Source organism: Sander vitreus, chromosome 22, assembly GCF_031162955.1.
Source record: "Sander vitreus isolate 19-12246 chromosome 22, sanVit1, whole genome shotgun sequence".
NCBI lineage: Eukaryota > Metazoa > Chordata > Actinopteri > Perciformes > Percidae > Sander > Sander vitreus.
The window spans coordinates 8,069,085-8,094,408 of record NC_135876.1 but is presented as its reverse complement, the minus strand read 5'-3'; the positions used below and the strand labels follow the sequence as shown (position 1 = coordinate 8,094,408).

The following is a 25,324-nucleotide window of genomic DNA, read 5'->3' as shown; positions in this document are numbered from 1 at the left end:
ATTTTTTAACCTGCATGCCGTGGTCTCTCCAATTCTTGCTAACCCCACCGCCGTATCACTCGCAGCAACAGCAGCATTGCCAACACTCCCTTCCGCGTCTCTCTCTTTTTCGTTCTTTTTCTTTCTTTCTTTCTCCCTTCTCTTCCCTTCACACTCTCTTTGCAAGACTGCGAATGCTTCGGCCACTCCAACCGATGCAGCTACATCGAGCTGCTAAACACCGTCATTTGCGTGAGCTGTAAGCACAACACTAGGGGCCAGCACTGCCAGCTATGCAAGCTGGGCTACTACCGCAATACCTCAGCAGAACTGGACGATGAAAATGTGTGCATAGGTTAGTCCCCCACCGGCCCCTTTCACTGCCACCCTGCTTTGACACAAACACTCTTCTTTGCCTCACCTCCTGTCTTTGACTTGTCACCAGAGAACGTGTCATCTTTCATCTCTCACCGCTCCCTCATCTGTCCACACTCCTGCCTCCATGTCTTTCAGTGGCCCCCACATCTTCCTGTTTCGCTTCTTCTGCTCTTGCACAATGGTGGGGAGTTTTATGGAGGGCGCTGGTCTTTCAGGTTTAGTCAGAAACACACTATCATGATGCTTGATTTTCAGTCATTCCTTTCGAACATGGTTTTTTTAATAACCTCAGACTGATTTGGGTTTGATTCAGTATTAGGGGGGTTGCTAACTGCTGGCTTGATGTAGTATGTTACAGTTGGTTTGTAGATGCTAGCTTGTATTTATTAATATAGCGCGTTGCAGTATGTTTGTAGCTGCTACCTTGTATTTAAGGGCATGCAGTGAGCCAAGCATTGATTTAAAGCTAGAATGATCTGATTTGCAGATATATAAGAATAGAGCATGTGCACAAACTAATTGAAACACCTAAAACTCATTTCTGTATGTAAAACATGAAGCTAAAGCCAGCAACATTACTGTATATATAATAGGAGATATATCTCTTCTATCATTTGTTTAATTCGTACAAAACTGAACTGTAAAAGCGGCTCGGACAGTGGCAGGCTAGCTGTTTTCTCCTGTTTCCAATCTTTATGCTATAATTTCCCAAAATGTCATCCTAAGTAACTAACTTATATCATTTGCGAACAATGGACATGTATTTGTACTATTAAGCTTGTAACTTCTTGCTTGTCTAAAAACTGAAATAACATTACAGCCTACTAGTATTTAAGTTATGACTTGCCTGTGAAGACAGTGTCACCTTTGTAGCTGTGATGTCAAAGTTAAAAGGCCATTTTCATCTGGTGTGTTGTCCATGACCTCTATGCAGGCATTCATACACTCTGTTTTTGTTACTCTTGTTACTGTTACTTAAAAATGTGTGAAAATTGCATTTCACATAGTTCATAAGGCCATAGTTTGGTTCCCTATTGGTTTCTTTAGTTAGCATGTGAAGTGTGAGTTCTTAGTGCCAGGTGCATTTGTGAGTCCTGAGGGGGGAGTCTGACAAGCAACAAGAGTTCTGAGAGAAATGTCGCAGGGAAGTCACACCGCCAGTCAGAGGTGCCACGCAAGTGCATATGTCATATACATGAAATGGCCTCAAGAGTAGCAGCTGAAACCTGTCACAAGGCATTAACAGTCACCGAGGCCGTTACCTTGTGCCAAACTCGCTGTCACCCTGCCTCTCTCTCGCTGACCCCCCCATTTTGTCACTTGGTGTCACCTCTCTCCTCTTGCTTGACCCCCGGAGGCCACTCGGGTGCAGCCACGTGCAGCCAGCAGAGCCACAGAAGGTGCGATGTGATGGTCAGGGACTGTCAAAATAGGTGTCACTTTGACTGCAGAGTGCTGTGGAAAGCTGGAAGGTCAGTTGAGCGTAGGACACTAGAGACTTAACAGGTTGTTTTTTATAGAGAATGTTTTTTTAAGTATATTCCAAATCTAATTGTGGCTAATGACGATTCTCTTCTGTCAATGGTAAATGGTAATTTTAAGATTATGCAAAATTCTTAGACAATTTTTACATCCATTTGAAAATAAGAGAATTAAAGAACATATTACAACAATGCCCATTTCAATGCGCTGTACTCTCATTCCTCTAAAACCTCTTTGTCTTTGTTTCTTGCCATTATCCTCCTGAAACCTGCTCATCACATTTCCTGTCTCCTCTTTCCATCTTTTCCTATCTAAACCTGTATGAATGAATCCAACTTTAGAAAAGCATGTGCAGATTATCCCACTTTGCTCATCTTAAATCAAAGCTACTGATAATTTTTTGCATATTTGCTCATTGCACGTTGTATAGCTATATAACAGTAAAATGATTTATATAATAATTGCAAATATGCTGTAATTAATACAAAGTGTTCATGCATCTAGCATAAGTCATTCTTTTATCATTCTGTCTCCATTACAGTTGAAATGGTAGCATTTTTTTCTGTATGCGTCTTTAAATCTATTCCCTTTTCTTACTAGTTAAAAATGATCAAGCGCCTTGTTGTAATAGTTGAGCTTATTGTATATTTGAGCTTGAGGAATGTGGTCAGCGCTGTGAAAATCCTAGACGTGTGCCGGGAAGTGAAAGCACCACCCTGTTTCCAGCCTGTGTGTGTATGTGTGTGTCTTGTTTTTCCAGAGTGTAATTGTAATCCCTTTGGCTCAGTCAGTGATCGCTGTAATGGCACAGGATTTTGTATATGTAAGGAGGGCACTACAGGGCCTAAGTGTCAGCAGTGTCTACCCGGCTATTTGTGGGACGATGGCTGCAAATGTAAGTAAAACCACAAACCTCCCCACGCAGCTCCCGACTGTTCTCCCCCATCAGCTCTGTCTCTCTTTGCTATCTCTCTCTGATTTCTTCTCTCTCTCTGTGATTCCTGAGCTTTGGCTGGAAGAATATGCTGCACATGCGCAGGACTGCCCAGCTGCCTTGACAAATACAGACCTAACCCATAACATGAGCTAACTCAATATAATAAGCCATTTGGTTCACTAACTGAACCTGCATTTCACACTTGCTGTGGCTGCGTTAACAATATATATATCAGCAGGTGCCCTATATGGCTCAAATAGCGAAAACGCAATGGCATGGCATGGTGCATGCTGCTTGGTAACTCAGTTATCCAGCCATGTCGCACACCAACAAAACAACAGCTGAGTCAATATTGACTGCTTGACAGGCTGCCTGTGATCTGTTTGAGTAGCCATCACCCCCTTGCCAGTCCACAACAGAACAATGTCATCCAACACTAACATTTTTCAAACGAGAATGCAGGTCATTTTGAGTTCCAGCCCATTTATTACTGTCTACTGTTTATATTCCCCCCAGCCATTTTGCGATGCATGCCCTGTGTAGTCATTTGTTTTCAAATGTCACCAATTTTTCATTGTTTCTCTCAAGTCAAACTTTGGTGACAAACGTACAGGAGGCAGCCATAAGTCACAAGTCCACGCCTCATGAGCAGGGATTCTAACATCTTCTAACATGACAGTGTAAAGAAGGAACTTTGAGATACAAAATTACCATGGCAAACACTGTTTATGTTGCATATTTTTGACTAATGCACATGCAGTATGGGCACAGATGATCTGGCCCATTTTGGAGCAGTCTCACTTGTCTTGTGCTAGTTGAAAAACTTACATAGCTTATTGTCAGACCAGCTAATAATTGCTGCTAATTAGCATTTGACCAACCATGACCCATCTTTGTGTCACTGTTTGTAACTGTGATTAAGTTATGTCAGATTTATAGACCTTTTTCCACGAGGTGGTGACATCTATTTGCCTTCCTCCTGTAGCACAACATTAATCTCTATCCTGGCCAACAAAGGCGTCCTAAATAAGGCGCCTCAACATTGTAAGGTGACATGATTTTGAGGGATTAATTTCTAGAGGCGGCCTCTTCTTCTTCCTGTGGATGTAAGGGGATAGCCAGCATAATAATGTCATGAAGGATGTCAGCGATTGGTGAAAAGTATTATCTGCTTTGTATGAAGTATTCATCCAATCACACAGCCTAAAATATTTTCTAATCCAATCAGAGGTATGTGAATGTGACCAGTCATATGAAAACATCCAACTCAGGCACAGCAGAATAAATGCACAACATACACATTGCTTAATCTGTTTTGTGATGATTACTCAAACAGAGATAGGTATTGAAGGAAGAATGTAAAGTAAAGGAACTACTTGACCATTTGCGCAAACATTTGTTATATTTTTTTCGGTACATTTTTTTAAACCTGCAACAGTTTTTGTATGAATATTGAAAAAAAGGCTTGCATAATTTAGCTGGAATATTTCTCAATGTTAAAAAAATACCATACCACATTACTTGACTCAGGAAGGCCAGACAGATATCTGTGGATGACTCTCACCCACTAAACTCTGAGTTTGAGTTGCTCCCGTCTGGCCGTCGATTCAGGGTCCCGAGTGCGAGCCGTAAAATTTATAAGAGATCCTTTGTTCCCCATGCCGTAGAGGCACTGAATGCAAAATGACTGCAATATAAAAGAAATGGTATTTTTAAATATATTCTCTTGTAGGCTGTATCCTACCTCCTCTCCTGCTGTTGTTTCTGCCTATTGCACAATTGTTGTTTTATGTTTAATGGTGTGTAGTATTAGTGTGCTGTATGTTTAATGTTGATAACATCCAATGTCATGGCTGTGTTTTAATGTTTTGGAGAAGCTAAAGACAAATTTCCACCAAAGTAGGCAATAAAGTCTTATCTTATCTCATATAGTTTGTAATAAATATAATGTTGAACAACTGATGAGCTATGGATCTCAATTGGTCTCAAATGACAGGTTGTGATGTCAGTCCCTCAAAATAATAGAGCAAAGGGTTTTTAGTAAACTGGTAGTGTCGAACAGTACAAGGACAAATCCATCATCTAAAAGGCAAAGATACCAGAGTTTTCTGCTCTGACAGTAGCCACAATCGACCACAATGCACTAAAGGATGCAGTATATGCAGCTTGAAACTTTGGCCTTTTTAAGTCCGCTCATGTAAATAAAAGTGCTTTTAAAGGCTGATTTAAATTCAGTGTCAAATGAATAAACTGTTTATTTTAGCAGTACCTGACACAGATGCATGTTCATTAAAATGCACCGTTTTTGACTAATATATTCAGCGTGTATCATGTGAATACAAACTGTCGGCACACAGATCTTTTCCTACACAAAAGGTAGAGGCATAGGTTGGTCTGGCTCACATCACGTTGGTCTGTCATAAATACATATGCAGACTCACTACTCAGTAAATACTGGCAAAGGTGAGCTGTACAACAGCTGTTATTTAAGGTTCACAAGTAATAAGAAAAGTTAAAAAAAATGTCACGCAGGGCCGATTCAAACAGATGGGAAGTGACACACAGCGAGACAGAGCACACAGTGGATCAGTAGTTTTAGTTGTCAGATTAGTTACGAAGCAGCGATTAGAAAATCAAACACAAATTATTGTGGGAAGTGTTTGTATGTTGTCAAAACGTGTATGCCTTAAACTTTCACTCTTCCTACAATACGACTCTGGAGGTTTACTGCAACACTTGAAAATTGAAGAAAAAAAAAGTAGATATCCATTTTATTTACATGAAAGATATGTGTTCTTTTGTGATTGAATTAGATTTTATTCCCTAGTGGGCCTAATTTCCTCAATTTCTTTTCAGTTAGCATGTTTTACTACATTTCCCAGAATGCCTTTCAGGGAAAGAAAAGCGTTCTCTGTGCTGTACATGTGTAGTAATAGTAATAGCATTAAATTTGGCCCAGGTGAAAAGTGCACTGGGTTTTAAACTCTACTATAGCGACAATCAACAAACATGAAACCCCTGACTGCATTGCATTCTGGTCTACTGAGGCCACGGAGGAGAAATGAGTATTTCTGCCTCTGCTATGGATTTTTCCATGTACTGTTGTTGATGTTGTAGTAGCTAAAATAAATCCCTAACTGCTCTGGCAATAACTTAAAAATCCAGTTTTCCACGGGAATTAGAAAAATAACTGGCTCGAAAGTGGAAAATACACATCCGTTGAATTTGTTCTCATATTGGCTGCACAAAATGTGGTATACACAAAGTATCAAAATGGGAAACCCCTGAAACAGTGCCTGCCCAAGGAGCTACTAATGCCTGAGTTGTTCCTTGACTGAAATAGATTGAAAACTTTTCAGTCTTGAACCCTTCTTGCTTCCCTGCTGCAGTATTTACGTGCATGGACAAAACTCTATCTGCATGCAGACTGAAGAATGCAATTAAAACTAAAATCTCTTGTCAAACACATCCCAGTCCCAGACAAGCACACCTAGTTCATCGGCCCCCTCTCTAAATATTATCACTCATATCAAAAGCAAACGCTACAAATCTTTTCATTTACTGCCTGTGCTGGCTCTGTTTACACATCGAGAAATTGTTAATGTGGGAGATAAAGGTGCCGAGCTCTCAGAATAATTTATCCTACCCCTATTGAGTTTTCAGACCTTCAACACAATCTTTTACTCATAGAATACCCATTTTCAGTGTATTACACATAATGCCATATATCTGCTGCCTCCAGTTTTGCTCTCCCCTTCACAGTATTAGTACCTTTAATCTTAACACTGTTATACATCTATGACAAACAAAATCTATATCTCTGTTTCATTTTGGACTTTAGCATTGCTTAATTAGCAGCAAATGAAGCGCTTTGCCTGCAGGGGTCGGCAATTACCTGCACTTTACTTTGTCAACTGAACATGCTATGCAGTGTTGAGCATCATGCATAATTAAAAAAGTAGGTGTTCGCCTTAAAATGAAGATTGACTCTCAATATCTAAACACAATACACATCAAGCTAGCAAGGGCTGCTTCCCCTAATTGGAAACTCCTGAAAGCTGGAAGTCAGTATAACATGACAACTTTTTCATTTCTGAATGACCCATGCCTTTAAAACTACCTCTCTGTCTTTCCAATACTAAAAGATATAGGCAATTTTTCCCACTTCATGTTTTGCTGTATTTGGGCTTAGCCTACTTTCTGGAAGACAGTGCACCAGTTCTAAATCGAGGCTAAATGCAACCTGAGGAGAGTATCCATGCTGCTGAAGTTAGCAGTCAGCCTTTCCACATAGCTATTGTTAGCCAAAATTAATTTCTAAAACCAACTCAACTCATACTCACTACGGTAGGCTCTGCACTTATTTGACACTGGAGTCATACTGTTTGTTGGCTACCAGCTGAAGCTAGCAATAGGTGAAATTAGCTAGCTAAGACTACCAATGATAGTAGGCTAGATAAAGCTTGTTTGACACTGGAGTCATATTGTTTTGTTGTCACTTTCAGCGACTTTAGAGTGAAAAAAACATTACAGCGTACATTGATGTTAAAATGTGTAAGGTTGGCAGGACGGTCTGAAATGTTTTGCACGGTTTTTCGCTGTATGTTTTGTTGGTAAATGTGAGATGTTTGAATCACACGTCTCGGCTTCGCGTTATTACGGAACTCACGTAACTTTGAGGAAAGGCCCGCCATTCAATAGCATTCACATGCTACGATTGGCCAGGCGTCCATGCTTACGCAAGTCCTATCCCCTGACCAATCGGCTGTCCTAACCTTAACCACTCTAGGTCAATGCCTAACCCAAACCAATCTGGCTGGTTCGTAGGGCGGGACTTGCCTAGAAGTTACGTGGGATCCATAATAACGCCTCGTCTTCATATCAGAAACAAGGTAATAAATTTGGCGACGTATATGTGTTACATCAACCTGTTACCTCTCAGCGTCACATACTGTGTGAGTCTGTAAGTCTGGCACGTGGGACTGCTGTGATTAGTTGAAGTCGCGGGAAACTCCGGTTATTGGTCATAATTGCGGTAAAGTTGCCGTGATTGGTCAAAATTGCGAGTCGACATCGCGAATTCCTGGAACGACTAAATATTGTGCAATTCTTTTCTTCTTTTTTTTATTATCTTTTTATTAGGAAATTTCACATCAATTGACAAGTACAAATGATATTACAGTTGTTAACATCAGAATTGTACAGAACCAAAGGTTTTGTATCAATAGTTTCTTGTTCCAGATGTCCAATGTCCATTCCCTTTCGATAATATGTATATATGCAATTCTAATGACATTCTGTTGTCACAAAGCTCTTTTTGTGTCACATCTCCTTTATTGTGAGGTGCAGGAGAAGGCTGCACATTGTAAAGCTGCCATCATGTTGCTTCTCTTGTCAAACTAGCATAGCTTGAGCAATAGCTTCTTAGTCCCTTGGTGTTTTGTTATGCATTTAGTACGGTGGCCGACAAACGCCCTGCAACTTAAGAAAACACACGCAAATAGACAAAACACAAGCAAATTAAGAAAACAACTTCATTAATTTGACAACACATGTGCAGCATTCAGCAAACGCGCTGCAAATACACACAACACAACCAAATACATAAACACGCTGCAAATACACACAACACAACCAAATACATAAACGCGCTGCAAATATGAAACGATGCAAAAAGAAAAGCACACAAACCCAGAAAAGAAATGCAACAAAAAAACGCAGCATCCAGATTACACAACGGAAGTTCTCCAGACCTCTAGAGGGAGCAGCTAAGTGGAACAGCTTGATTTTCGACCCCACTGGGAGAAAGAGAGAGAGAGCGAAAGAGACTGTAAATATTAAGTCTATGTTTGAGATATGTTTTCTCTCGTTTGGTGGGTGTGTCTCGGCTCAGGTCACAGGTGATACTCAATCAGCAGAGATGTCTGTAAACTCAGCGTTTAATGTTGACGTTTGTTTAAGCCATATTACATGAGAGGGTTTAATTTCGAGGTCCGAAAGGCGCATTACTGAAGTATAGGCCTCCTCAAGTGTAACGGTTACCAACAAAATAAGTGATCAGTCTGTATTCATATTGTGGAGCAATTCGCTCTTGAAATACAAAAAACAGACAGGATTTATAGTCCCTCCCTGTTTAGTAAACTAGCCAATTTACCGTGGGATTTATCAAACTGAATAAATCCCGCCCGCACATATAAACACAAAACTGTTTTGCTAACTCCATCGTGTTGTAAGTAAGACATCTGCTGAAAAAGTTATTGTATTCATTAGCATGATAGAACTTCCGTTGTGTAATCTGGATGCAGCGTTTTTTTGTTGCATTTGTTTTCGGGGTTTGCGTGCTTTTCTTTTTGCATCGTTTCATATTTGCAGCGCGTTTATGTATTTGGTTGTGTGTATTTGCAGCGCGTTTGCTGAATGCTGCGCATGTGTTGTCAAATTAATGAAGATGTTTTCTTAATTTGCTTGTGTTTTGTCTATTTGCGTGTGTTTTCTTAAGTTGCAGGGCGTTTCTCGGCCACCGTAATTTAGAGCATAGAAGGAATACAAATTACCTTGAACATCTTTAGAATTACATGTTAGCATTTTACCATTAAAGCAAGGAGAGATAAGATGCACAAGATGAAAGGTCACTGTCTAATTAATATAGTCTCTCCCATGTACTGATCATATCAAGGCCTCTTGGGGAAAAACATGACTCTTTAATTAATACATTGCTCGTCCTTGTCATCTTAAAGGAGACATTTATATTACCAACTTTAGCTGCCTCATCATAAGGAGAAAACCAAGTGAATAATAGCTTTCCAAGTTGGAGGAAAAAAAAGACAAAGATAGAGTTAAAATGTCTTATTTGGATCTTGTTGTGCATTGTAATTGTTGAGCTGTGGCCTGAAGCAAAAACGTACTGAACCAAACAGCAGCTCCCTTATTTTCTCCTACAAAAAAGACGTGGCACAAATGGGATTCGTAGAGTCAATGTTTCTTAACAAACCTCCCATCAAAGCCTTATTTGGCTATTCCTGGGAGACAGCATGCATCCAATCCTGAGTATTAGAAGGGAGGCCTGATATTTGTTATTGTGATATTGATGTCCCATACAGTGCATAGATTGCGCACCACATTGTTTTCCACTCCCTTAAAGGACTGAAATGGGCAGAAGTGGCCCCTGTGTTTATCACTGTTTATTTGTCTCTGTTGGTTTATTAGTTTGTGCGGCGCTGCTTTGTTTGCCTCCAGCTTGCTTGACAGCTTGCCTCCACTGGGAATAGAGTGGCCTCGGTGTCCCAGCTCTAAATATACAACAATTTTCACCTGACGTTCAGTTTGTCTAAAGACACTGTTGTTTGGGGGAAAGCCTGTCAGACTTTGTGGATTTATGTGCAGTAACATCGCTGATAGGACAGGGCTGTAATCAACTTTGTTATTAGAGAAATTCAATTCAATTTTATTTATAGTGTCAAATCATAACAGGAATTATCTCAGGGCACTTTACAGATAGAGTAGGTCTAGACCACACTCTATAATTTACAAGGACCCAACAATTCCAGTGATTCCCCCAAGAGCATGCATGAATGTAACGTAAGTGCGACAGCGGTGAGGAAAAACTCCCTTTTAGGAAGAAACCTCGGACAGACCCAGGCTCTTGATAGGCGGTGTCTGACGGTGCCGGTTGGGGGTATGATGAACAATGGCAACAATAATAGTCACAATAAAGATATTGTAATAGTTATAATAGTTCATGGTGTCGTAGAGCACAGCAGGGCGTAACAGGGCGTGGCAGGGCGTTGGCCGGACATAGCAAGTCGAAACCGGGCATTGCAGTGCGTAGCAGGGTGTAATAGGGCACAGCAGGGCGTAGGGCAGGACCACGGCGACAGCTGCCACCATGATGTAGGTGCCATCATGATCCAAGATGATGATGCTGGGTGGAAAAAGAACATAAGGACTCCGGGGAATAAGCTCCCCGGAGCTATGTTAGTAACAAGCATTTCTGTGACACGAATACACACAGATGGAAAGAGAGAGGAGAGAGAAGCTCAGTGTGTCCAAGGAGGTACCCCGGTAGTCTAGAACTATAACCGCATAACTAAGAGCTACAGAGAAGGGGAGATAGGGAGGCTGTGTTCCGTGATTGTGGCTACACACCTTCCACCGCCGGTCTAGGCTAACGCTGCAACTCATTACTCCCTAAGTATATGTAAGCTTTCTATGGGGAGAAGCAGAGATAGGGTGGGGGTGCGCCATGACTGTGGCTACACACCCACCCCCGCCGGTCTAGGTGAACGCTGCAACTTCTCATACCCTAAATATAGTAAGTTTTCTATGAAGAGAAACCGAGACAGGGAGGCGGTGCGTCATGACTGTGGCTACACACCTTCCCCCACCGGTCTAGGCGAACGCTGCAACTCCTCACTCCCTAACTATAAGCTTTATGGAAGAGGAGAGTTTTAAGTTTACTCTTAAAGGTGGTGACGGTGTCTGCCTCCCGAACCCAGACTGGGAGCTGGTTCCACAGGAGAGGAGCCTGATAGCTAAATGCTCTGGCTCCCATTCTACTTTTAGAGACTCTAGGAACCACAAGTAACTCTGCATTCTGGGAGTGCTCTAGTGGGACAATAAGATACTATGAGCTCTTCAAGATATGATGGTGCTTGACCATTTAGAGCTTTGTAGGTCAGGAGAAGGATTTTAAATTCAATCCTGGATTTTACAGGAAGCCAATGCAGAGAAGCCAACACAGGAGAAATATGATCTTCCCTCTTAGTTCTTGTCAGAACACGCGCTGCAGCATTCTGGATCAGCTGGAGAGTCCTAAGAGTTTTATTTGAGCATCCTGATAATAGGGAATTATAATAGTCCAGCCTGGAAGTAACAAATGCATGGACTAGTTTTTCAGCATCGTTTTGAGACAGGATGTTCCTAATTTTGGTAATGTTACGAAGGTGAAAAAAGGCTGTTCTAGAAGTTTGTTTTAAGTGGGCGTTAAAGGATATATCCTGATCAAAAATAACTCCTAGATTTCTGACAGTAGTGCTGGAGGCCATGGCAATGCCATCTAGAGTAATTATATCTTGGGATAATGATGTTCGGAGGTGTTTAGGGCCCAGCACAATACCTTCAGTTTTGTTTGAGGTTAACATCAGGAAAGTGTAGGTCATCCATGATTTGATATCTCTAATGCATACTTGAAGTTTGGCTAACTGACTGGTTTCGTCTGGCTTGATTGATAAGTATAATTGGGTGTCATCCGCATAACAGTGAAAGTTAATTGAGTGTTTCCTAATAATATTGCCTAGAGGAAGCATATACAAGGAGAAAATAATTGGTCCAAGCACTGAGCCTTGAGGAACGCCATGGCTAACTTTAGCGTACTTGGAGGATTTATCATTGATATTGACAAATTGAGATTGATCAGAGAAATAGGACTTAAACCAGCTTAGTGCGATTCCTTTAATGCCAACTAAATGTTCTCTGTAAAAGGATGGTATGGTCAATAGTGTTTCACCAGTGCCGTCTCTGTGCTATGATGCTTTCTAAATCCTGACTGAAAGTCCTCAAATAGACTATTCCTATGTAAAAAGTCACATAACTGATTAGCGACTACTTTCTCAAGGATTTTGGAGAGAAAGGAAATGGAAATGATTAAAAGGAAATTTCCATTTCCAAGGATTATGTTTACATTAAAAGAGACAAGCTTTCTTTTTTGTGTCTTTTAAAGGTGCCATGATGTTCAATTGCATGTCATATTATTATAGGTGTGAAATTGTATAGAGATTTATTTTGTAAATGAGAATGAATCAGCACACTATGAAAATGTGAAAATCTTTTCTAACATTAAACTAGGATACTAGATGCAATTAAAGAGCCCTTTAAACCCACAATGTGCATATGTTTGATGTATTAGAATGATCGTGATGGTACAAGTTTATCAGTGTAGAAAAATGACAAATATGTGTTTTTTGATGGTTGAAAATGTCTATACATGTGTGCTTTTACCAACAGATTTATACTAACAATTCTAACCTGTTATCGTCTAATTTTACCTGACGTAATTAAGATGCATGCACTGCAAAGGTTGCCTTAAAGAATAATATATAATTCATATCCTAGATGTTTTTGCAAATCCAGTATATTGCATAATGAAATGTTTAAGCAATAGTTCTACATTTTTTGAAATTGGCTTATTTGCTTAATTGTAGAGAAGATGAGAATATTAATACCACTCTTACTTCTGTACAGTAAATATGAAGCTGGAGGTATTGGACAATTATTGTGTAAAACAACAATTTGCAGTTTTACAGGGGTTTATGTTTATGTGTCTTGGCTAGGGAATGTTACCAAGCAACCAGCAGATAAACCTGGAAGTTACTGGCACAAAAACAACTCGTAAAACTGCAAAATGTCTTTGTTACACTTTTTTGATTTTGTACAGATTAAACAAGACTTATAAACTAAACTAAGCTAACCGGCTGCTGTCTCTAGCTCCATATTTAAAGTAACACGCCGATTTATTGGGACTTTGGCGTGTAACTCTGTCTGACGCGCCCACCGGTAGCTTAGCCTAGCACGGCTCCTGAAGGTAACCGGTTCCAACTAGTGAATAAGCTAAAGTCCCAATAAGTCGGCGTGTTCCTTTAACATACAGTTATTAGAGGGCATCGATCTTCTTATCAACATGTAACTCGCGGGAAGAAATTGAATAAGCCTGGGCGCCCGGATGGCTCAGTTGGTGGAGCGGGCGCCCATATATAGAGGTTTACTCTCCCCCTCTCTCTCCCCTTTCATTTCTTCAGCTGTCCTGTCAATAAAGGCCTACAAATGCCTAAAAAATAATAAAAAATAAAAATAAAAAAATTGAATAAGCCTATTTCCCAAAATGTCAAACTATTCCTGTAGGAGTTCAGCTAAATCAAATCTCAAAAGAAAAAAAGAAATACAGGTACACTTTACTTGAAGAAAACATTTAGTGAGTTGTTGATTTGTTAGAATGAGAGCATGAGAGAATTCCCAATTTCCCCACAGGGCTTATTTAAGTTTCATTTTAATGTGGCAGCCGAGTAGATAATTAAATGATATGAAAATCAACTTGATTTGATTATGATATGCTTTTGATGCAGCACAGTGCACTTCAAGTAAAGTGTCACCCAAAAATGTGTTGCATGTTTGACTCTCACTCCTCTCTCCTGTCTTTACATTGCTCCCATCGCAGCCCGGGTGTGTGACAACGAGCTCCTGCGCTGCCAAAATGGCGGTGTGTGTGTCAACAACGTCCGCTGCAGCTGTCCCTCAGACTACTCAGGTCTGCTGTGTGAGAAGCCCCGCTGCGAGTCGGAGCTGGGGGGCTGTGGGGGCCCCAATTCGGGCCAGGCCCCACTGACGCCTCCATCAACCCCCAGGCTGCTGCTGCTGCTGCTGCTGCTGGGCTCGGCACTGCGGAGAGACGCCTCCTGCTGGCCCGCTGTGCTCTGAAGAGACCCATGACCTGGTGGGAGTGATAAACTCCCCATCGCCTTCACTTTAACCTTCCCATCCCACCTTTCAAATAATCAACAACCATGAAACAAGAACAACCATGAGCTTTCTGGACTGTACTGTAACGAGCTTCTCCGCCGCCAGACTCAATGGACACTCGCGCTGACAATAAAGGGAATGTGACAGACACATGAGTGCAAAAAAAACTTTTCATTTAATTTCAAAGAATATATAGAAATGAAAATAAAAGATATACTTCTAAAAATGCCAGATATTATAAGAAAAAAAGCATTTGCCTAATAAGAATACAATGTGCAAAGAACAATGAGCCCCCCTCCCTTTCTAAGCCATACCAGGTACTTGAGCTCCTTCCAGTTTGAGAAGGGATAACTGAGGATGACAGACTCGTTCACGTCCTCTCTTATTGCCACGGCAACAACAGCTGCAGACCAATCAGCTCTTGAATGAGCCGGCAGTGGCCGCCGATACACCCCCCCCCCCCCACCCACCCCCCCACCCCCCACGTGGGACGCTTCTGCGATTTAATGTTGGCTGGACTGATGCCGAGGAAATCTCAAAGAAACTGTCCCCGCTGAATGGCTGACTGACTGGCCTCCAAAACATAACTGTTTTACTTCAATACAACGACAGACATAAAGCGGAGAACACACAGGGAGCATTCTTTGCTGTCAGTGCATTGTGGATAGAAGGAAATCCGCCCGGACTGCCACTTTGTGACACGAAAAACCTCGTCCACGTCGACCCCTCTAGCATCTGTCTCTCCTTTCGAGCTCTATCTCATCCTCCCTCCTGTTCATCCTCCCTTCCTCTCCTGTCCTCCGATCGCCAATTCCTCCCCCCCCCTGCCATGCTGCCACAGACCTGTGCTTTCGTGAACGTTACTCTGTAAACCTTTGTTGGTTGAAAGATTCTTTTGTCCGATGTTAGTGATGCACATGTGTAAGAAGCCCCTTCCCCTCCCCCTCCTTTCCTCTCTTGCAAAAAGAAACTCCAATGAAGCTGTCTGATTCTTTTTCTATCTATAGAGCCACCACGCTCCCTTACGATCATGGTCAGAGGATAGTTTTCACCTGAGCAGACGAGAAGTGCATAAAAAAACCATCGGTGTATTTGCAAATTCTTTTCTCGACAGAGCAAAAAGAGTCATGTAGTCCTTTTGTATCTTTGCCGAACTGTGGTTGAAAAAAGGCAACCTTTAATGTATCTATTTAAAACATCCAAATGCAGAAGCAATTGTTTATGGGTTTTCTTTTTATTTCCATTTCTTTCATTCACCTATTTTATTTGTTAATATTACTTTGAGTTGTGCGGTTGATTTTCCTTTGTATTGGCAACATGCTGGCATCAAAGAATATCAGTTTACATATACAGTATTAATAAAGTGTAATAAAATCCCACCAAAGGACATTATAAATGTTTTGTTCTTGCTTTAACACTTGAGAATTTAAGTGAATAAAAGTTGAAACAACTAAACTGTGTTGATAATTTGTTGATCGCAGGAAGGTACATCATTTGGTTATTGATCTGAGATGTGAATGTCGGACTTTTTTGGAAACTATAAGATTATAGATGGAAATAGGGATGTCCTGATTGTGTTTCTTTGCTACTGGTCCTGATGAGAATCTTTATTTTGACTGTTGAACAAATCCAATTGCTTTTTGTAACACGTACATTTATAGGCCCATCATTTCTAAATCAATTCCTAATAATTTCCTCTAAAGAACCATGTAATTTGGTACCAATTAAAGTGAAACTAGACACAGTGTTAGTGCTAGAGTAACCTGAGAATAAATGCACCTTTTCTCCGAAGGACATTCCTATTCTCCCTTTAATTTATACCAAATGACATCCTCTTCTTTCCAGGAACTTCTTACAAAGTATTAGAAAATTACAGACCTTTGAAATAAATAAGGCATTACCTTTAAACTGCAAAACATCGTACAGGACTTTAGTGGCATTAACAAATGGTTTGTTATTAACTGTTCAAATGTATATGTTTTATTAATTTAAAGTCAATTTAAAGTAAAGTTCTAACGTCTCATTTTCAGTTCCTGTTATCCATACACCATTACTTTAACCATGTATGTGGGGGCAGCTTCATGTAAGGTCAGTACAGTAGAAGCCATGGCTGTAAGTTGAAGAACTGAATTATCAATATTTCAAGAAAACTAATCTGACTGTAACATTTGTCAGTGCGATATTTTTGATTCAATTTAATATCTTAAATGTACTGAACTTGTTTTATCGAGTTCAGTGAACCTAACTGGTTTTACATTTTCACAACTACAGTTATAGGATGACAGAACTAGTTGTATTAAGTTCAGTTAACTCTAACTTTTTTACTTTAACAAATCATCTTAAAATGTTTTACAGTGTATGTTTTTGTTGACATTTTCCTTCATTTTCTAGCTGCACAGCATACTGAGGCTACATTAACATTCCCTTAAAATACAGTAAGATGAGTAAAGGAATAGTACCTGCATCTCAGGCTTTCTCTGATGGTTTCCTACAATATGTTGTATACTTTGGTGTAGTCTTGTGATACATATCTGTGCAGGGGAGGATCAGTGTGGATCTGCTGTGGCAGGAAGCTCTCTTCATCTCCGGTGTGAACTAAATACGGTTTTAAAAAAAACGTTTTTTTGAACAAACAGCAGCACCTGAGAGTTCTGGTTCACCTCTGAAATGTCATTGAAAGACAGTCCGGGTATCGGGTGTGGAGCCTTGGGTATAAGATATTGGAGTTTTTTTTCATTTCTGTCAGTATTTTACCAAGTGATTACTGCATTGCTAATTAGAAATCTTAGTTCATGACATTTTTTTTAAAGCCTTAACATTCTGTCCTGTTATCTCATTTATATCTGCACGTACGATATGCAACAAACACTTGAGGTGCTGCCTAAGAAGTGCTGACACATTGGATTACATACGATCTGTGGAACTGAAACCCCAACAAGGCCACCCTGACAATACGACGGCATAAAAACCTGTGTATCAGCTTTGGTGATATTTCTGTGCTATTTATCTTGGATTCAATCTGGGAAAGATTTGTTTCAGTGGCATGCATTGTCGGAGGCACTGAATTAAATATTTACAGCTATCGATGTCTCGCGGAGAGCCTGTGTTCAAAGTTTATATAGTGGGTCTTGTCAGACACTCGACAGTTCATCTATAACCTGAAATATTTAAGCCGCAGCTCCGGCTAAACAGACTCCATCCTTTTTCTTCTTTTTTAAAAGTTTGACTCAGAGGAAATAAAGGAACTTAGGGCCGTTTGTTACGATAATAGCTCACAAAGAGAAGGCAATGAAACTTGAAATGTAAACACATTCACAATGTAAGTTTTCTTTTCTTCTTTGTGTTTTTTAATTATTTTTGGGGGGCTTTTGTCCCTTTATTATGAAGTGACAGTGGATAGATATGAAAGGGGGAGAAAGATGGGGGATGACACACAGCAAAGGGCAGCAGGTCGGATTCAAACCCTGCGCCACTGCAGGACTCAGCCAACATGGGGCGCACGCGCTCACTGGGTGAGCTAGAGGCCGCCGCTCTTCTCAGCTTTTTATGCTGAGATTACCAATCGAATGGGACAGAAAGACCAAATAAAACATTTTTGTTTTCCGGTATTGTCTGTTCTATGCCAAATTAATTGATTCAGATTTTTCAAAGACTACATTCAAATTCAATTAAATTCTTCATTTGAAAACACGATCTTCAGTGTACTGTAGCACCTTTACTGAAATGAAAATAAAAGACCCACTTTATTTGACTGGATTCAGGTTTTAGCTAAAAATATAGATATTTTATTTTATTTATGCTTTTTAATGGGTTATATAGTACTTCTATTTGATACATTATCTGTTTTGGTTTATACAGCATTACCAGCAGTTAATTCCATAGCACACATTTAACATGCAGATGCATAGCAAAAATACAAAATATAAATGCAACCATTTATAATTGCATCACATATTAAAACAGGAAATAATAGATAACACAGACTAAAACTGAAATATTTCCTCCACCACTGTTTTGAGTGTGAGAGGAGTGTGTGACATCAGGGACGCCCTGATGAATTCAGTCAAAGTCACTTGTTTGTCAAGGTCCCCTGCAGTGGCCCTAATTTTAACCAGGTGTTCAGCCCAGGTGTCAATGCACCATGCTGCGTGGAGAATTAAAATAGAGTTGACGTCGTTTGGGGAGAGGACTTCATCCCAGATATCTCACCTCCAGCAGCTGTTGGCTGACCCAACCATGAAGCATCTCCGAAATACCTCAGAGCAAACCATCCGCTGCCACAGGATTATCTCCCCCTGTAATGTGCTTTGTGGAAATGACTGGCGAAAAGTGTTTAAAGGGGCAATGTTATTTTTTAATTCTGCCCTATGGCAAAAATAGTGTGGAATTTATCTGTGGGGAATCAAAGACTCAACAAAGGCATTTCAGCTCAGGAGTTAATGAATGTTTCATCTTGTAATGTATCAACTGTGTCACTCACAGGCCACCGTAGCTCAAGGGTCAAGTCTCTTTGTCAGATTTGTGCAAATCCAGGAACACAACTCAACTTAAAACTTGTGGAGAGCTTCTCTGTGATGCCTTAAAGACTTGTCTAAAGAACTTGACACTTTGAGGCTCTGACCATTTTCTGATCTATTTCAACTAGTTCTGTATAGTAAATCTAATGCCTCACTCTTGCCTCTTGAGGCTTTTCCCATTTGCTACTGAGCCAAATCGCCATCTGATGCATACTTGGGTCTCAAGCAAATTTAGGGATCTTTATCCATCTACCAGCCTTGCATTCTTTTATTTTGGAGTCATACTTCAGCTGTGTTGGATATTATGCCAAATGCATCACAGAGGACACAAGAAGGCACAGTAAGACATTTTGAGATGCTTGAAATGATAAAAACCTGGACACACTTCTTGTGTTTCCTAAACACAAGGAGTAGTCCTTATGCTAAGCAAAGCTAACCATCTCCTGGCTGTAGCATATTTAGGGAGAGTAGCTATAAAGCTCTGCAGAGCTGATTGGACCTGCAGTCGGGTAATAATTCTCCGTAGGTTCATCACTTTAAGCAACCCCTTTCACAGACAAGTAGTCCATAGTTAAAAAAGGGCATATCATGAAATATTCACTTTTCCAGTGCTTGTGCAAAAAAGATTTGGGTATCTGGAGTGCCTATCAACCCACAATCTGTAACATTAGACTAGACTCTAGACACTAGACCTAGGCCTAGATCAATGGAAATCTGAGTATTTCCACAAACAGCCTGAGAGAACTACCTTTGCAAAGGCGCGCCATTTTGTTCTTGTAAGCCAATCAGAGCAGACTGGGTTTTTCGGGAGGGGGGCTTCAAGAGACAGGTGCTAAAACTGAGTGTTTCAGACAGAGGGTGAATACAGACAGTTGTATTCAGACAGACACGAGAACATGTGTGTGTGTTTTTTTTAAATACATACAGACCTATTCTGAGTCGCCTACATTACTATAAACTCAAGACCACTGCCAAATAGACAGTTCTACACACACCTGCACTGTTTGTAGTACCTGAATTACTCTCACTGTGAATATCAAGGCTTCCTATTTGTTCAGGTCAGGCAAGTCATCGGAGGATGTGTCCTTGTTTGGTAAAAGAAATGTCCTGGGTCTTTATCTGTGTCTGTTTTCTATTTCTGAGATTCTTTGAAAAACTACTGTCTGTAGATATCAGGAAGGACACACAAATACTTCACAAATCTAAAAACTCTTCCTTGGTATTGGACTAGACAGCTGTGGTTTAAAGAGAACTGTATATTTTTCATATAAAGAGTCATGTCCTCTGCAATAAAAATCATATCACTCATACAGTACCTGTCATCTATTCTCTAGAAAATTAACTGTGATTCATGTCAGTGGCTGTCATGTGAAACGTGAAGGTGTCGAAGGATACACATCAATTAATTCATATTGCATTTTCTATTCTCTTAAAATAGATTATCCTTGGTTACTAAAATATTTCACCCTGCATGTCTTGACAATTTAATGCCAATCTGCCATAATCATGGAGTTTATTCAGCATCATTTTATGAGAACGACAGCAGACATGTCTCAAATGATGAACATTTAGTGTATATTTAGCTTGTGTACTTCAGACGACTGATCCCGTGTTAGAGGGCAGGTGAAAACAAGCCTAAATAGACTTACATTTGGTCAGGTTGAGAGGTATTGACCTTGCCTCGGCACTCTTATTCCCGCTATGGTTGTGATGTGTTTGTTTGTGTGATGATCAATGCACTTATTGAACCGCACACAGCAGTTATTGATCAGTGTTTCTTTTTCCTACAGTGGGCGCTGAGTGGTTTCTCCACTCTGGAACTAGACATACAGTATGTCCGTTAATGGATACCAAAGCTCCTACTCAGCTAGAAGCTTTCACAGAGCTTGACTGAAATGGTTCGACTTTCCTTTAGAAATGGTTCTTTTGAACAGGATTTTTTCTTTTCTTTCATCTGGCCCAAATCTTTCCTTTTAAATCATACTAGCATTAGCAGGGAAAGCGCAATGCTTGGCTAACTAATGAATACTTCGTTTTTCAAAGGTACAGATTCCTTTGGAGACCAGAACACCTGAGAGTGTCCATGGTGATATTACCAGGGTAATATGTCTCTCTGCTTGTGATGTATTATTTTATGTTGAGGATCCTTACCTGGCTGGAACATATTGGTCCTTTTTCATGGGGGAAATGTCAAATAGTCATTTCCTGCAGTGTTTGGGCATACAGGTTATTCTTAAAGGTTAATAGACTTTTAATACCATGAAGAAGAACTATTCAGAATATGTTATTGGTGTTTTTAGTTTGATATGTAATCAAAAGGAATGGTGGATTTACAATATAAACTATCTAAAGCCTGATTTATGGTTCTGTGTTGAATCTATGCCGTAGGTACGCATAGATACAGACCCTACGCTGTAGCCTGACATACACCTTCCCAGAAATGTAGCTTAAACAACTGTGATTGGTCCGCTTGGCTGTGGCTTGGTAGTGTCGCATTTCCTCCTACTCCTTTATGGTTGCGCATTCACCATGAACAACATGAAATTGAGGAAAGGGTTAACTGCTACTGCTTTCCAACTGTGATCAGAAAGCACAGGGGAGACACATTGTTTCTCTGCCTCCACCTCCAGAGTCGGTACCATAGACTGTATATAAAATCAGTTTAGACAGAGCTAATCCCTGTCACTCTCACTCGATCTACCCCACACCCACAATTCCCCACGCACACACACACACACACACACACACACACACACACACACACACACTACGTACCGGCTTTGCTATTCTCTTAAAGAGATCCGCTAGAACGACGCACTTGTGCATTGGTGTGTGTGTCGTTCTAGCATATCTCTTTTAGAGAATAGCAGGGTCGGCGTGTGTGTGTGTGTGTGTGTGGGGGGGGGGAAGTGCGTGTAGAGCGAGTAAGAGAGTCAGTGACGGTGATTAGCTTTGGAGCGAGTACTGACTCTAGAGTCATAGTGAGAGAAACAACGTGTCTCTCCTGTTTTTTCTGACCATGGTCTGAAATCTGTAGCAGGAAAAGTTAACCCTCTCCTTGATTTCACGTAGTTTATGGAGAAGGCGAACCCGGAAATGAGTCGGGGGAAATGCAATGCTACCAAGCCGTATCTCCGTACCTACGTACGTACTCACGGCGTCGATTTAACGCTGGACCATAAATTGGCCTTTAATTCTCACAACAGTGTAGGCCACTTATGTAGGCTATAAATGTACTATACTATAAATCAGCCTGAATTCAACAACACCACAAAACTATGGTCTCAGGAAAGAGTTGTCTGGCTTCACAAAGGCAGTATTTTGCAGCGCTATTGTACTGCATTGTGTTATACTGTGCAAGTGATATTGTGCCCCTTACTAGAAGAAAAATAAAGGTTTCTTTTCTATATGCAGGACCACAGCTGTGACGACGTTCTCATTATCTTGTGATTCACATAATATCAGCTGCACAGTGTGTTTACCCAGCGCAGGGCCCCATCACATCGTCAGAGTAAAACAACACATGGGAGAAAAAGTGATTGAGAAGTGAGACTGAGGGGTGACATCTTGCTGCAGTAATAATATTGCGCTGTGGTACAGCGTTAGGCCATTGGGATTCAAGCTCTATCATGCTTTTTCCCCAGTACTTTAAAATACTTGACACTCACAATGATTTTCCAGCTGTGAGCAGGGAATGTTTGAAATGTAAAGTGAGTGGAATTCCATCGTGGCTCAACACAGTTGATGGATGTCGAAAAACTGCTCTAATGCCAGTGAGAGTCATGAGTGTAGGGGATCCGACTCCAGCCACCATCACATGGATAGAGAAGGTTTGATGTGACAGTTTGGCAATGACAACCTTTTCCTGGGCCAATGGGATTATGCACCTATAACTGTAAACCACAGCCAAATGTAACTGGCAATTCTGTGAATGGAATTACAATAGGATTGAGAAATAATCCTATTTAAGACAGTAATGCTGGCTGAGCTGGCTGAAATGTCTTGGCATTGCTATCGCTGTACATACAAAGCAGAAAGGACAACAACCCAAGGGCTAACTTCTAAATAAATATAAATGAAGACCGGAGCATTTTACATTATGGTAAATACTTACTGTGCAGTCCTAAATCTGGAGATATACTGTAAGATGGTTGTTTTTGAGTTATGGACCATTCAATCCTCTCTGTAGACTTTGCTAAGGGACCCCACAATTTGTGTGGTCCCATGAGACAGTTGTTTTAAATGATGTAAATAATTTTTATTATACAGCTATTGCAACAATCAAAATTGCCAGTATCGACATTGTCAATCTGAAAGATCTGCCCCCCCCCCCCCGGAGAAAACTAAAGTTTGTGGTGCTATCACTGCAAAAAAATAAAATGAAACTTGAATCTCCACTTTTTATATTATTTTTATTTTGACCAGATAAGTACACAAGTCAAAATAAGCACTAATAATAGTAACTATTAGAGCGTTTGTTGCACCATGTCCATCTTACCAATTGACCTTATTGCTGCTAATGACAGCCAACTGTGTGTGCAACAGGTGAGTGAGGAAGATGTCAATCAAGCACAGTGTGTACACGTCCACAGAGGCCTAATCAGGTCAAAGTGGAAACACCTGTGTGGGTGGAGCATAGGTGAGCAGTGGCTACAAAAAGCCCAGAAGCCATTTTCACACAGACTGTCTCTTGCATGTGTCACATAAAGCGGAACTCTATAGAGCATTAGTTTTATGCGATGTTTAACAAACATGAAGGATCTTAATTCCACCTTTTAGTTTTTTCAAGGTTTATGTTGAAGTTTTAATTTAAAAATACTTTAGCAGTCACTCACTGAGAAATACTGCCCAATAAGGATTTACACTGAGGCTCTGTGAGAACAAGTGGAGCAAATCTGTCACACTTTACTCTATGTCGAAACCAAAAATAAAAGAAATGACAGAATATAGAAGTGCTTAGATATAAAGTAACCGATTGGGTTTGTTTTCTCTGTCACTGCAATGTGTATAGTATCAACCTGAGTACACGCTGGCCGTTTTCCACAGATGTAGTGTGTGCTGTGGGCAAACGGTGTGTGCAACCGCAGTGTCAACACTCTGATATACTGATAGACTGAACAAATGCAGAAAGTGTATGTGTTGGATGTTTTCTATCTTTCAGCACAGTTGGTTTTTCCACATTCTTCAACTTTTTTTTTCTGTTTTGAGCCCACACTTAAAAGTAATGTTAATCCTCTGATCTCATTGCGCGGTTACCAGCTAATTCAATCAACCAAAGATGTAAGTGAAAGTCATCTCTGTCACGTCATCACTTTTTTTTACAGTTATTTGTCGGCACAACACGTCTACTTTTAAATGCAGTTCTGTCAATGTTAACTGTTGTCTGTGTGTTGCACTAATAAGACCAGCTGTCTCGTCAGAAATAGAATTGATTGGGTGCCGTGCCCGTGGCAAAACACCTGATGTGCAAAAACTCACAGACATATGAGACTTGCAGTTTTGATTTCTGTAAACCACTCTGGGAAAAGACAACGGCACCTGGTTCGGCTGTTTGAATGACAAATAAAAAATTAGTCAATGATAGAGAAGTTGTGAATCACAGCTTAGTCTATATTTACCTGACGTTCCGGTTGCGTTGACGGATTGCTCCGGTGCCGCAGGAAATTCCACCAAATGCATGTCTTTTAGCCGATGTCCATTTCCTTCTGCTTTCTTTGTGTTATTTTAAACTCCAGTGGATTTCTGAGGACTATGGTTAACTGCTCCTCAGATCTCTGCAGGGTAAATCCAGACAGCTAGCTAGACTATCTGTCCAATCTGAGTTTTCTGTTGCACGACTAAACCAACTTTTGAACGTACAAATGTTCCACCAAAACAAGTTCTTTCCCGAGGCTATTTTGCAGTGGCTCCGTGCGGAGCTTATCGCCGCCCATGACAGTTGTGATTGGTTTAAAGAAATGCTAATAAACCAGGGCACGTTTTTCTCTTATCCCAGAATGCTGTGTGGAGTAGCCAGACTCACCTCCGCTCCGCAGCGTGTGGATGGTCTGGCAAAGCGACACTAATCACAGCTTAATGTTATGTAGGACCATGTTAGCTAAATAATCCCTCTTTACTGTTTGCTTTGTCTCATTGTTTCTGTGAAAAATGAGGCCACACTGGACAGATAGTGATATGCTCATTTGAAGTTTCTTTCAGGAGATGGAGGTTCGAGAATTAGAATCACTGTAGTAGTGTTCACCTTTAAAGAGGCAGGCTACTTCCTGCTATCTTTGATGTTCCTGCAGGCAAACCGTGTAGTTGGAGATGGAAGTAAAAGGGGTGACGTCTGAGGGAGAAAATGATGCCTGCTAACTACAAATGAGGGCCAAGATGGTCATCATTAGCCAACATTCCTGTATCTTTTTTATTGGGAGAACAAAAGCGAAGCTCCAGGTTCTGTAAATACAGTTTGCGCCACTGCTGGCATCCCTGCAGCTTTAATAAGGAAGGGATAATCAGCCATATTATGGTCCAGCCC

The 25,324-nt window shown here is 40.6% G+C and overlaps 1 protein-coding gene across 1 annotated transcript in view; it reads left to right on the top strand.

Moving 5' to 3' along the window:
• Window positions 1-15,409, top strand: part of ntng1a (netrin g1a) — a 108,255-nt gene extending 92,846 nt beyond the window's left edge. The window contains exons 5-7 of the mRNA XM_078281154.1: window positions 167-334; window positions 2,600-2,734; window positions 13,986-15,409. Coding sequence (XP_078137280.1) covers window positions 167-334; window positions 2,600-2,734; window positions 13,986-14,245 — 563 coding nt within the window. The 3' untranslated portion in view covers window positions 14,246-15,409. The remainder of the gene's footprint in view (window positions 1-166; window positions 335-2,599; window positions 2,735-13,985) is intronic.
• Window positions 15,410-25,324: the final 9,915 nt, after the last annotated feature.